Source organism: Schistocerca americana, chromosome X, assembly GCF_021461395.2.
Source record: "Schistocerca americana isolate TAMUIC-IGC-003095 chromosome X, iqSchAmer2.1, whole genome shotgun sequence".
Lineage (NCBI taxonomy): Eukaryota > Metazoa > Arthropoda > Insecta > Orthoptera > Acrididae > Schistocerca > Schistocerca americana.
Genome location: NC_060130.1, coordinates 371,141,708 through 371,156,866, shown reverse-complemented (window position 1 = coordinate 371,156,866; position 15,159 = coordinate 371,141,708). Strand labels below are relative to the sequence as shown.

At 37.0% G+C, this 15,159-nt stretch overlaps 1 protein-coding gene across 1 annotated transcript in view; it reads left to right on the top strand.

Annotated features, from left to right (window-relative positions):
- Positions 1-14,074, top strand: part of LOC124555086 (EH domain-containing protein 3-like) — a 41,476-nt gene extending 27,402 nt beyond the window's left edge. Inside the window, exons 4-6 of the mRNA XM_047128880.1 lie at positions 4,138-4,291; positions 6,719-6,889; positions 13,140-14,074. Coding sequence (XP_046984836.1) covers positions 4,138-4,291; positions 6,719-6,889; positions 13,140-13,345 — 531 coding nt within the window. The 3' untranslated portion in view covers positions 13,346-14,074. The remainder of the gene's footprint in view (positions 1-4,137; positions 4,292-6,718; positions 6,890-13,139) is intronic.
- The last annotated feature ends 1,085 nt before the right edge of the window (positions 14,075-15,159 follow it).

Below are 15,159 nucleotides of genomic sequence, written 5' to 3'. Positions count from 1 at the left end.
CTTTCATGTTAAAAAAAAATCACAACATAAACTAAACCTTGTCTACTTTTTCTTGATCTGTATACTCTTAATAATAATGGAATAGCGATCTATGTTTAAATATATTGTATTCCATGCTTTCTGAACAAAACTTGAAAATACAACAAATTTTTTTTAAAAAAGCAGTCAATGTTTTTAGAAATCATTTATTTAAAACTAAGAAATGTGCTTTTGAGTGGCTCGAAATCTGTGCAGCAAATGAGGTACCAATTGAGAATTTTAGAGAGTACTAGAGGTTATTTGTCTGATGGATTATGTAAACTGTACAGTCTGCTATTGTGCGGCATGGAGGGACTGATGATCATTGCAGTTTGCTCCCTTAAAACCCCATAATTCATCCATCCATCCACTGGGAAACTAATTAAGCTGTCACACCAATAGGATATGCAGAGAAATGAACTTGTCACTTAGTGTAAAAGAGCTTGAGTGAACAAATGATGTCTCCTTGGAGCTCTTAAAGTCATCAGATACCATCTTTGTTACTGATGTGCTATGTATGGTTCAACAAAGCATTGACATTTGCAAATGTTGGAATTTTCGCACAATGTGGTCAAAGTACAAGCCCCCAGTCCCTACATCTTTGCAGAAGGTTGTGGGCTGGTACTTCAAGTGCATAAGCAGATCTTTCTGGATTATCATGTTTAATAATTTGTGTGTTCCTCAGTTATTACCATATTTCTTTGCTATTGGAATGACTTTCTGAACTGTATATCAAAAGACCATTAGGGATTTTGTCAGAGATTAACCTTGCTGAACTAAATGTGGGAAAATGTCTCATTTCTCTAAAGGACTGTTCTAGATGAAAATGACTACTGAAGAGACCCATATAAGTTGTGGATGGAAATAGTACACCAGAATACATTTTTAAATGTAGACCATACTATATTTTATTGGAGCAAAGTTATTAAACACTGATCTCACTGGTGAGTTGAAACAAGGGGTCTGATCAGTTGCACATATGTTTCCCATGAAAGCATCTTCAGAAAATGACCTCCTAATGAAGTCTTATCTGTTTGTGAACCACATGCAGTCCTGTAAATATCTGAGCAAATGTCTTGACAGACATTATTTTACTGTCATCTCTTCTTACCTAAGTGTCCTTCAGGCTATTGGGCAGATGTATCCAACAGAGGATATGCTTTAGGATGTGAGATAAACTTGTTACGCAGCAAAGACATGAAGAAATGGGTCTCCGTACCCTCTATGCCAGAGTCCATCATTTGGAAAAGAGCGCAAAAACATTAGCCCAATACGAAGGCCCCTTCGATTATATTTCAACACTGAATGTTGAAGTAGAGTATGAAGGAAAATATGAAGCTAAAAGTGGCAAGCAAATAGTTGCAATTTCTCAGTTCTGTGTGGTGAACTTCCATACAGCCACTGCAGTAGGAAGAAGTATCCTGTGTGCAGTTGGAAGGCACTACTAGTTTTCACTGCTTGTGACACTGCATTTAAATATCACACACTGAGACCTTGTCTACTTTTGACATTAGCAAGATAGAATGTTATATTTTTCAAGGCTGTGCTCACTGCTTTACATAATGACCAGATGTGTTGATACAAATTTAGAAATGTGACTTGTTGTCCATACTTCTCTCTGGATTGGTGGGAGAGGGCAGGGGGTGATTTTAATGTGTTTTTAAGAATGGGTAGTTCTTCCAATTTTTCTCTGTAATCTGCTTCAGTTTAGATATTTTAAAAACACTTTTTTGGCCGAAAATGTTTAAGTGTAACAAGAACGTGACATCCCTATAAATTAGACAATGGGTTTTTCATAGTCAAACAAAGAGTGAGATATGGACAAATAGGGTATAAAATTGAACCGCATGATGTCTAGTTTTACAAAAAAGAGTTTGTTGCCTTTAAGGTAATCAGGGCAATTAAAAAACATATAGTGATTTGAGGGAAAATTGAAATATTCTAAGAACAGCCTCTGCTATCTGTGTGTATGAAGTGTCAAAAACTTTATCTCTTCAAGGCCTAGCCATTTCACGTGCAGAAAGTTGTATTGGTGTGATATTTAACTGTCAAAATGGCTTCCTTCAATCCAAGTACTAACTTCAGGACATTTCGAAGAGAGATGATGGTAGGAAAGTGGTTTTGTAAATGTGTCTATGATAAAACCTCAGTATTGTTCCAGTATTGGAAGGTTGTCCAGCATTGTTGAAGGCAGAGGACCAACAATAGGAGAGGTCACCCAGAGTGCTGAATGACCTGAAAAAATAGTTTGAAAATTATTGGCAGACATTGACATTCCCCTGACTCAGTCTCGCTGTGTTTGCAACCGCCAAATGTTTTCAAATCTTTTGGTATGGTGTGCAGATAACAGCAGGATTTGTGAGCTGCTGGCAGATAACAATATGTCTGTCGATGACTGTGGAAAACTGTGTGCAAGATGCTATCAATCAGTGATTGGTCATCGTGTTCCTACTCAAGCGAAGTGCAACAGAATGGAATTGGAACAAATTCTGTCTGCCTTTACTGACTTGTAATGTGTAGAAAAGCATCTTCTTATGTTATTCCACGAGTTTACCAAGCTCATGGAGTAATCCAAACAAAGCAATAAGAGATAATTTGTGACTTCCGACAAATTTTTGAAGTATTCAAGCAGCTGCCAAGCAATCTTATGGATGCTGTCGTCCTCATCATGGTCGCAAAAAAGTTGCTGTTGATTAATGTCAAACTTCTGCTTGATATTTGAACACAAATCCTGCAAGTTGCTTCTAATTTTCTCAAGAAGCACACCTATCCAACAAGTACACAATGTGTTGTGTGAAACCAGCAGAGGCTTGCAGAAGTGGCTGCAAAAGTTTCTAAAGTTTGCACCAGTACAGACAATATTATGCAAAGGGTAGGTTGCTACTCACTATATTGTGGAAATGTTGAGTTGCAGACAGGAACAACAAAAAGACTGCTAAACAATTAAGCTTTCAGCCAAAATGTCTTCTTCTGAATGGGACTCTATCGATACGTACTCTGAAATGTCAGGATGCATGAAAAAGCATCATAAACAAAGCACCAATAACTATGGTGGACTTCCTGTTGCGATCAGTAGTGCGTTCGCCACTTAAGTTATGTTGTGAACAAAACTTGAAAATCAAAAGTAAAAAAATCGAAAAATGGTCAAATGTATCATGAAAGTAACAAATAAAATAGAAAACATTTGAAGCACCTTTGACTGATGCTTGAAGTAATGTATAGAAGATGAGATGCCAATTGAGAATTTTAAATTAGTGTTTAACCTATAATCTTAGCAGTTTAAAGAGTAGTAGAGGATGTTTGTCTGATGGATTATGTAGTCCATGCAGTCTGCTGTTGTGTGGCCTCGACATATTTCTGTCATCTGTGTCCAAAGATGTAAAAAAGTTCCAACAAGTTTTCAGTCTAAAAAATGTGTAGATAGTGAATCCTTCAAATATCGGGAAAGAGGGGGCACAAGAAATAATGTTTACTTTACAAGTGCTGTAGTTGTCACTGTGCTTGCTCCACTCACTTTTCCTGATAGAAAGAAATGTGATTTTGAGCATAATTCAAAGGCACATCAAATGTTTCTCTAATCTGTTTTATTTCATAGTTTTAGACAAATGAGTTCACAAAAAGTTTGACTACTTTGTTTCCAAAAAAAATAAATTTAATAGCCCTGATATCCACATAGTTAGGAACTCTAATATAGAGATATTTAGAAGACTGTGGATAACAGCTGTCAGACTGATGAAGTGGTCTTGGACTTCAGGAACACAGTTTTACTCTATTGTTTCATATGGTACACAATTACAGAATCTCTGATTGTGTATGTGGCAGTATCAAGAATTTCTTGTAAAGTAGAACCCAGTATTTCTTTATTGACAGAAAAGCCATTATCAAAAAAGACAATGAGATGGATTGTACTTTGTATGAAGTGTAAAACCATTTACACACTTAACAGTGTGTGTAAATTACTGAATGGACAGTATTAGCAGTTTTAAGATCTTACACACACACACACACACACACACACACACACACAGTGAGAGAGAGTTTTGAAACCTATTGTATTAAGATTTAAGATGTGAATTTAGTAGCAGTTATTTTTTAAAGAATGTTTGTCTTCTTTAACAGGAAGCTCTCTCACACCATGATTTCACTAAATTTCATCCATTAAAACCACGTCTCTTAGAAGTGGTCGACAAAATGTTGGCTGAAGACATTGCTAATTTGATGGCAATGATTCCTCATGAAGAAGTTACGCATCCAATTGAGCCACATGTGAAAGGTATTATTTGTCAAACATTATTTTACCTTTTAAAAACTTTTGATTGCTGAAGTGAAATGGGGGGAAAGAAGATTGTGCAAAGCTGAGAATTTTTTGATAAAATTGTGCAAACTTTAGCATATTTCCTTCAGAAGCCTTAAAACTATTAATGGTATGGAGATTAATATTATTTTCTCATTTAGACTGACTCGGATTGGATTTGAGAGGAAAGAGAGAAGAGTATGTAGGACCTGCCATGGTAATAAAAGCAAAACTGGACTCTTGTTGGAGCCATTGTACAATAAAGGCATTATGGAATATGTAAAGTTTCATTAGATTAACAGAAGTCTGCCTGGATGCCAAAATTGATTGTTCATTCGTCAATAAATCTCTATTTGCGGGAGTGCAAAGTACTGGTATAATGTCAAAGGTGTTGGTTGAGAGAAGCTGTGTACCATCCAGATTTGCTATTGTAATTTTTTCTTAAGTAAGTCATCTACAGTTGCAAGCATAAAAGTGAATCTCTAAACTAAAAGTCTCAAATATTTATAGAAACATCAAAGGTTTCAGCTGTGTCGCCACAAGGTAGTAGACAAGCGATGGCATGCAGTGGGGCAAGTGTTTATTTGTGTGAACAGTGTTAGGAAAAGGATAGATTGCTATTTGCCATAAAGATGACGTGTTCGGCTCATGATAGTGAAACAATTACTGTTATCAAAAATGGAAGTATGAATCTGTTTTTAAGCATTCAGAAGCCCTTGAAAAGTGGAAGGTATCACTTTTAAGTGGTCTGCAGTGAAATTTTTTGTAAAAATTGGCAGTGAATATGCTAAATATGAATTCAGACACATGAATCACATAGCAGGTTTTGCCACTTTATCCAATGATTCAACCAGAATGATAGTGGAAAATGCACCATGCTGACAATATATATTGAAAATTCCCCAACCACATTCATATTTATAATCTTTCACACCGCTCTTCACAGAAAGTGTCCCTGTAAACCACAACAGACATTGCGTCACTATATTCCTTGTTTCCAGGTATCTCAAATGCTGTTTAAAATTATGGTTTCATTTCTTTAAAAACTGTGGTAGCTTCAATATATTAGACAACAAAAAGTATCAGCATAAACCACATAACAATACCTGTGAGTTGAAATTTCACAGTATGACCTCTGTTTCTTAGACAGATGATTCTAACTCAATCAAATTGTGATACTGTATTGTACTCTTTAATACTGGCAAGGCCAACTGAAACTTACTTTCGTGTTTCTACATCATTCGTGGTAGCGTTTCAGTGAGGCATGTGAAGCAATAGTGAAATCTCTTTTTCCCTCAAATCTTAATTTAGCAAATGTCCTGAAGTGGTACCTAATGGAGAACTTCTTCATTAGCAAAGGTAATGATCACTGTCTAGAAGTATTATTTACTGTTAAGAGTACTAATCATAATGCTCTGCAGAAATTACATTATTTTGATCTATTACAGTGCTCATCTGTTTAGCACCAGATATGGATCTTGGTGATCGACAGGTCCCACTGGGGGGTAGCTCAGTATACTCTTTACAGTCCAGACCTCACAGTCTGATTTTTATTTTCCATGAAGGCAAAAGAACAGCATGTGCTTTGCAAGTCATAACTTGCAGGACACAGACAGACTAGTAGAATGATCAGTAATCATGTGATGTGCTCCAGTGTTTAAGATACTTACAGCACAAAGCTATGTATTGTCATGGTGATAGTGTTAATAATGGTGCTTGTAGGATGAAATACTCTTTGTATTCCAGTAACTATTATATTTAACTGTTCTCTCAATAGTAATAATCACAATCAAGAACAATGCTAGCAAATATGTACAAAAAATAATCACACGAATGAAGATTAACAAAAAAAAAATGGACTTTGAATTGGTCTGCAACAGCAGGACCATACGGTGCCTAATAACTGTACTTATTAAAAAGTTAACATGCAATTAAAAAATAAAATGCAGAACAGTATCTTCATTGTTAAATTTTGTTGTGTGGTGGTGCACTAGTCAACATCTGTTGGTAGCTACCCACTTCTGTAACTTTCATTATATCAGTATGATTACGTATGCATTCAGTGGATACTTACTTGTCCTGAAAATTTGTAAGATTCCTGTCATTTGTCCATGTTCTTGTTGACATGCATTTTCACCACCATTGTCATGAACAATACCTCATTTATTACTTACAGTGCACAGTTTTGCCCTAGCTAAATTTCTTTTTTTTTTCCCAGTTCAGTTCAGTGCCTCATCATTATAGTTTATACTTACTGTAATAATTATTGGTATTTTAGCATCTTTGAATCAGATGATTTTTATATATGCAATTAAAACACTAGAATGCCTATTTAGAAAAAATTGTGTGCAAAGAATGGATTGCTTGATATTCAAATGAAATCATTAAATATCACTTGTTACACAGGTGGAATATTTGAAGGTGTTGAGGATAAAGTTAGTCCATTTGGATACAAGAAAGGAGAAGGAGTAGATGCAGGCTCAGGAGAACCAGAGTGGATTGTGAATAAGGAGAGAAGCAAGTATGATGAATTGTTCCGAAGTCTGGGACCAGTTGATGGAAAGCTTTCAGGTTCAGGTAAGTAAGAAATTTAAAATATTTAAATTGTCAATTCATTAGATTTTTCATCGTATGCTAAGAGATTTCATTGCTGAATTTATTCTTTACGCACTGTATGTGTTAGTGCGCAGATGATGATTAGTGATAGATGACAGGTGAGAGAAAAGTAAGGACAGACTGGGAGGTATGACATCGGGTAGACTTTTCCAATTATTACAATTTTGTATCTTAAGTAAAGATGAATAAATTAATTTGGCAAACCAGCGTTGTATATGCTGAGACAGAATAGCAACTGTGACCTCAATTTACAGAATTTCTGTGGTGTGCTCTTCTCCTTAGGTGGACTTGTTTGTTACAGCTCTTACACTAGAACGTACCTCAACTTAATTTAAAAAAAATGTTCCATCACTAGAATAAGAATATTTCTTAGAATGTATCATAAGTTCGTTTGTTAACATTCCATTACTTATGGAGTGTTCCAGCAGTTTTTGCCCCATTTAGTAATTTAACTTGTTAATTCAAATTCTCCAGCAGAATCTGTTCTAAGCTTTCATTTCTTTCAACAAAAAGGCTTTTTGCTTACTTTTGTTTCCTTCCAATTTAAAGTCTATGCAAAGTGTGCTTTTTCAAGGAATTTCAGGTAGCCTTCACAGTAAGTGCTTCATCCAGCAGTAATGCAATATGGGACACCCTCTCCGAGGAAATTAATATGCACTAGAAAAGATTCATCCATAGAACTTATAAAGCTTCACTTCAAAGTTTATTCTGAAAACATTGTACTCCCTTAGGCACATATTACATCAGCATTTAAACTTTACTTTTGCAAATACAGATGTGATCTGTTTGTTTGCTACATAGGAGCAATGGTTACTGAAATGTTCAGCAAACTCCACAGGGGGATACTTAAACCAATGTGTCATACAGCTCAAAAAGAGTAATATTAAAATTTTGAAAACGCAGTGTAGGATATGCTGTATGAAACCCCTAATCATTTCTACATAGTGTTGCATCGGAATTGTGATGCTAAAATTGCAGAAATGTTGGTGACGGAGGCAAATGAGCACCATTTGCAAGTGAAATGGTTCTGACAGTTTAGTCACCATACTCATTACCACATACTTCATTTTAGAAGCAAGCATACATGAAGTACTCCATACCAAATAACAAATGTGAAATCTGTGCTTCAGACTCTTTGCTGTACCAAACAGCATATCCCACTCAGGGATGTATGAAGAGTCCAACACAGGTAATTCATGCCAGCAAACTACTGAATGGGACATGGTAGTCTTGCCAGTATTATGTGCTTGGCTATATTAAGTGTCCAGTATAAGACATGGATTCATTTGTGTGCCCCACATAGTAATTTATGCCTTGCAAGTGACTGAATCAAAATAGTTGACAGTGACCAGTCTTTGCCAGTGAAAGAATGCCATTGTTAAACAGTCACACGCTCCTGTATGGAGAGCATAGAGATAGGCATCCCTGGCATTGAGAAGAAACTGAAAGAATTGAAAGCAGATAAGACACCAGGTCAAGACAGAATCCCAGTTACGTTTTACAGAGCATACTCTTTAGCACAGGCTGCTTACTTACCTCGCATTTATCGCAGATTGCTCGCCCAGTGCAAAGTCCCAAGCAACTGGAAAAAGCTTAGGCTGTTTCTGTTTATAAGAAGGGTAAAAGAATAGACTCACAAAGTTACAGACCTGTGTCCTTAATATTGGTATGCTGCAGAATTGTTGAACATGTTCTAAATTTGAAGATAATAAATTTCTTTGAGATAGAAAAGCTTCTGTCCACAGATTAGCATGGATTTAGAAAGTGTTACTCATGCAAGACTTTGCCTTGTTGTTGCATATCATCATGTGAACTATAGATGAATGGCAACAGGCAGATTCCATATTCCTACAGTTCTGGAAAGCATTTGACTGGAGCCTGTTAATGAAGGTCTGAGCATACGGAATAACTTCCCAGATATCTCAAAGCCTTCTTAAGTAATAGAACACACATGACCAGTTATGAGAACACTAGAAAACTGTTTTTGTCAGAGCAGTCCTATTCTTAATGAGAGTGTGCCTCTGACTATAGAGAGAGGTTGTAGGTCTTTTGAAAGTGTCCTTATTTCACATCCAGGAAGAACAAGGGCATGCGTAGAGTCTGAAAACTGGTAAGACACTGCAAAATATAATCTTTTCTGTTGTTTCAACTAAGTCTTGGCAGACTACAGGTCTCCTGGAAAAGAGTACTGCAAACCACTACTAATTTAACAAGGGTTTGGTAATGAGCAAAAATTGAGTGCACATCCCAGTATAACTCCAGGAAATTCAGGGGCAAGAAGAATAGCACACTCATGGAACATCATACAAAGAGTAATTGGGGACTTTGCGAAAACAGTGGCTTTCATTCAGTCATTTAGCACTCCAGCAGTGAATGAAAACATTAGGGTGTTACCTATTGTGAATACCATGTATTACCATAATTGTCAAAACACTAAAACTGCATGAAAGGCAAAGAAAGATGCAGTAAATGAGTATTAGCTACTTAAGATGTGAGACACAATGTACCTCCCCACATGCAGTTTGCCTAAATTGTGTTGGTGACCACTTGGTGTAGTGTTAGGAGTGTCTTGTGTTCACCAGTGAAAAAAAAATTAAGGGTTGAGAAACAGAAGCTCAGAAAATATCTTACTCAGAATCAAGGAAAGTAGCAACCTCCTCCCACTCCCCCTTCCACCTTCCACTGCAGCTCCATCCCTCATCTTGTGTGTGCTAAGTTATTTACTTCAATCATGAAGAAAACTGTCATTAAGGTGTGTAGTGTTGTACAAACGTAAGGTGATACTATCCCCAATATTATTTTTGTGAATGATTTAAACAATAAGAGAGTTAAGACATATGAGCAGTAAATAGTAATGGCAATTGAATGTCGAATAATTTCTCACTCAGGCAAGCTAGACAACCATTGCTGAAGAGAAAAGTAAGGAAACAGCAAAATGATTCATCAAAAAGAGACTAGGTACCAAGTAAAATTGGAAGTTGAGATGAGGAATAAGAAAGACAAAGAAAAAATTTAATTATTGTGGGTTCTGACCGTGTCACTTCCCCTAAGCACTGTGTAACCAATAGTTAATAATTAACCCACTTGTTGTTCTACATCTACATGATTACTCTGCAATTCACATTTAAGTGCTTGGCAGAGGGTTCATCGAACCACAATCATACTATCTCTACCATTCCACTCCCAAACAGCGCGCGGGAAAAATGAACACCTAAACCTTTCTGTTCGAGCTCTGATTTCTCTTATTTTATTTTGATGATCATTCCTACCTATGTAGGTTGGGCTTAACAAAATATTTTCGCATTCAGAAAAGAAAGTCGGTGACTGAAATTTCGTAAATAGATCTTGCCGCGACGAAAAACGTCTTCGCTTTAATGACTTCCATCCCAACTCGCGTATCATATCTGCCACTCTCTCTCTCTCCCCTATTACGTGATAATACAAAACGAGCTGCCCTTTTTTGCACCCTTTCGATGTCCTCCGTCAATCCCACCTGGTAAGGATCCCAAACCGCACAACAATATTCTAACAGAGGATTAATGAGTGCAGTGTAAGCTGTCTATTTAGTGGACTTGTTGCATCTTCTAAGTGTCCTGCCAATGGAACGCAACCTTTGGCTCGCCTTCCCCACAATATTATCTATGTGGTCTTTCCAGCTGAAGTTGTTCGTAATTTTAACACCCAGGTACTTAGTTGAATTGACAACCTTGAGAATTGTACTATTTATCGAGTAATCGAATTCAAACGGATTTCTTTTGGAACTCATGTGGATCACTTCACACTTTTCGTTACTTAGGGTCAACTGCCACCTGCCACACCATACAGCAATCTTTTCTAAATCGCTTTGCAACTGATACTGGTCTTCGGATGACCTTACTAGACGGTAAATTACATCATCATCTGCGATCAATCTAAGAGAACTGCTCAGATTGTCACCCAGGTCATTTATATAGATCAGGAACAGCAGAGGTCCCAGGATGCTTCCCTGGGGAGCACCTGATACCACTTCAATTTTACTCGATGACTTACAGTCTATTACTATGAGCTGCGACCTTCCTGACAGGAAATCACGAATCCAGTCGCACAACTGAGACGATACCCCATAGGCCCGCAGCTTGATTAGAAGTCGGTTGTGAGGAACGGTGTCAAAAGCTTTCCGGAAATCTAGAAATACGGAATCAACTTGAGATCCCCTGTCGACAGCGGCCATTACTTCGTGCGAATAAAGAGCTAGCTGCGTTGCACAAGAACGATGTTTTCTGAAACCATGCTGATTACGTATCAATAGATCGTTCCCTTTGAGGTGATTCATAATGTTTGAATACAATATATGCTCCAAAACCCTACTGCAAACTGACGTCAATGATATAGGTCTGTAGTTCGATGGATTACTCCTACTGCCCTTCTTAAACACTGGTGCGACCTGCGCAATTTTCCAATCTGTAGGTGCAGATCTATCGGTGAGCGAGCGGTTGTATATGATTGCTAAGTAGGGAGCTACTGTATCAGCGTAATCTGAAACGAACCTAATCGGTATACAATCTGGACCTGAAGACTTGCCCGTATTAAGCGATTTGAGTTGCTTCGCAACCCCTAAGGTATCTACTTCTAAGAAACGCATGCTAGCAGCTGTTCGTGTTTCAAATTCTGGAATATTCCATTCGTCTTCCCTCGTGAAGGAATTTCGGAAAACTGCGTTCAATAACTCCGCTTTAGCGGCACAGTCGTCGGTAACAGTACCATCGGCACTGTGCAGCGAAGGTATTGACTGCGTCTTGCCGCTTGTGAACTTACATATGACCAGAATTTCTTCGGATTTTCTACCAAATTTTGAGACAATGTTTCATTGGGGATCCTATTAAAGGCATCTCGCATTGTGGTCCGTGCCAAATTTCGCGTGTCTGTAAATTTTAGCCAATCTTCAGGGTTTCACATTCTTCTGAACTTCGCATGCTTTTTCCGTTGCCTCTGCAACAGCGTTTGGACCTGTTTTGTGTACCATGGGGGATCCGTTCCATCTCTTAACAATTTATGAGGTATGAATCTCTCAATTGATGTTGCTACTATATCTTTGAATTTGAGCCACATCTCGTCTACATTTGCATAGTCAGTTCGAAAGGAATGGAGATTGTTTCTTAGGAAGGCTTCTAGTGACACTTTATCTGCTTTTTTAAATAAAATTATTTTGCATTTGTTTCTGATGGATTTGGAAGAAACGGTATTGAGCCTAACTACAGCGACCTTGTGATCACTAATCCCTGTATCAGTCGTGATGCTCTCTATTAGCTCTGGATTGTTTGTGGCTAAGAGGTCAAGTGTGTTTTCGCAACCATTTACAATTCACGTGGATTTGTGGACTAACTGCTCGAAATAATTTTCGGAGGAAGCATTTAGGACAATCTCGGAAGATGTTTTCTGCCTACCACCAGTTTTGAACAAGTATTTTTGGCAACATATCGAGGGAAGGTTGAAGTCCCCTCCAACTATAACCGTATGAGTGGGGTATTTATATGTTACGAGACTCAAATTTTCTCTGAACTGTTCAGCAACTATATCATTGGAGTCTGGGGGTCGGTAGAAGGAGCCAATTATTGACTTAGTTCAGCTGTTAAGTATAACCTCCACCCATACCAATTCGCACGGAGTATCTACTTCAGCTTCACTACAAGATAAACCACTACTGACAGACACAAACACTCCACCACCAATTCTGCCTAATCTATCTTTCCTGAACACCGTCTGAGACTTCGTAAAAATTTCTGCAGAACTTATTTCAGACTTTAGCCAGCTTTCTGTACCTTGTTATAAAATTGTTGGAGGTTTCCCATAACAGTTTCGTGATGTATTGCCTGTTGGTGTGCGTTCGGGGATCTTAGACCAAAGGTTGTGTAGTTACCCCGAAATGAGTGCCAACAGGCAACACATCACCTGTTATTGCTATAGGTCTACATTTGCACATATTTGTTGTATCTCTCGACTTTATGTTCTTAAATGATTTACCTTTTTTTTTTTTGCCCCAACTTTTATTCTGTTTCTATTTGTCTCCAGAGGAAGGAACATAATAAATTCCAAAATTGTAATTTCCTATTTTTTTTATATTACTGTCAGCTGTACCTCCACTTCTTCCCACTAGCCTAAGTGTAATTGGGCTTTTCATCCACAGTTTAGACTAATTCAAATCTATTTCTAATTCTGTTAATTTTTTTCACAGTGGCAAAGAAAGCTATGGTTGCATCCAAATTGCCAAATCAGGTATTGGGCAAGATCTGGAAGTTATCAGATATAGACAAGGATGGTTTCCTGGATGCAGATGAATTTGCATTGGCTATGCATCTGATTGATATCAAAGTTGACGGTCATAGTCTACCAACTGAACTTCCTGACCACTTGGTGCCTCCATCAAAACGCAGCTCTTAGCATTGTGGACAGAATCAAATTGAAGAAAGATAGTTACTGATTTTAAAGTACTGGTTAAGAGCTGGACAATATATTTATATACAAATCAGATGTTGTTATTTTGCGTGTATACTTCGTGTATCATGAAACATATGCAAACCTATAATGCACAAAATTTGTATACTCTTTCGTAAAGAGTTTTGATGTGGATATTTCTGTCAAAAATACACACTGATTCAAAAACTAAAATTTTATAGACAGACAGAAATCAGAATGTGTGTTTATGATGTTTGTATGTATCATTCCATTCTGTTCCATTCCATTCCACCCAACACCACCACCAAAATAATGTGTGTGTGTGTGTGTGTGTGTGTGTGTGTGTGTGTGTTGATGATGATGGGTGGGTCAAGTTTAAATTATGTGCTCATTGTTGTAGTTACCTGTATGCTATAGACATTCAAGCCAAATGCCATGCCACTCAGACCAGATGCTACTGCCCGCATGCAGTTTTAAACAAAATTTCTGAAACAATACAAATTCAGAATAATTTGTTGTAAATACATGGATGCATTCAACATTATGCTCTGTTTGTTAGCTATTAAATCTTTAATGAGTGTAGAATATGATGTATATTTGTTTCATTGAAGCTTTTACTGATGTATTTCAGTAATAAGATTTTGTGATTCCTTTGTTTGTGAGTAAATTTATTGTTATTCCTAGTCAGTTGAATGAAAAACTATATTCCTATCAGTCCTGTGTATTTTAATCTTAAATGGCAGCTGTTTGTGTCAACTCATATTTTTCATAGTCAATATTTCTAAGAAATAGGTTTTTAAATATGAACCAAAAGTGTCAAATTATATGAAATTTCAAAAACGAATGTGATTACCTCTTCCTTTAATACATGAGCTTGAAGAGATATCTTAACCCATTTATGCCAGCAAAACATTTTTTTTTTCTTTTTTTTTTCCAAAAAATATTAAATGTTTTGCACAAAATGGATGCAAATTAAGTTGTTGTAGATGGGAATTTAATAGAATATTGTATTTATTTTTTACTTCTTTTTAAAAGCAGATGAACAGAGTGCTTGTTCACAACTGATTATTTGATATTAACACTCTATCCACCCTGCATACTTATGGCTAATGTGGGAAAGTTCCTCAACGTGGGAAACTGTATGGTAATGGATTGTTTTAGTAGGTTTCTGGTGAACCACCTTTACAAACAGGTGCAGAGTGGGTAAGAAATAAAAGTAAATTAAGAAACAGACAGAAGTTCAGATATTCACCCTTAATATTTTTGTGGCTTTTGTGTGGGTACTGGATTAACAACAGGCATGAGAGTGTGAAAGTAATTGATGAGATAAACAGTTTAGTGTGAACATTACTGTGATAGAAGAAAAACCAAAAGTTAGAAATAAAATAACTTGGGAGGGGAGTGGAGCTGGCTGTTGTTAACCTACCTTTGTGTGTTGTTTACTTGCCTATAAGATGAGGGTTTTTCCCGAAGTTGTCACTCAAAAAAAAAATACAGGGTCAAAGCTTTGGGTGCTGAGGTCACACTTAGATTTAGTTTCATGATTCCGGAAAGTTGGAATGGGGCGCAGTGAAGAGAGCATGACCGAATGTGGGGAGGGTAGTGGCAAATGGGCAGCAAATTTCATTGTGCTACTGACTATGAGAACTCGTCTTGCTTTTTATGAACATCTACTGTGTTTAAACTGCAGTTTGTCTAAATCAAAAAGTATTTGGACCTGAACTGACTTTGCAAAAGGATAAATACTCACCAATAGTATACATTTGTGTAGGAGACAAATTAATTCCAACATAAATGTG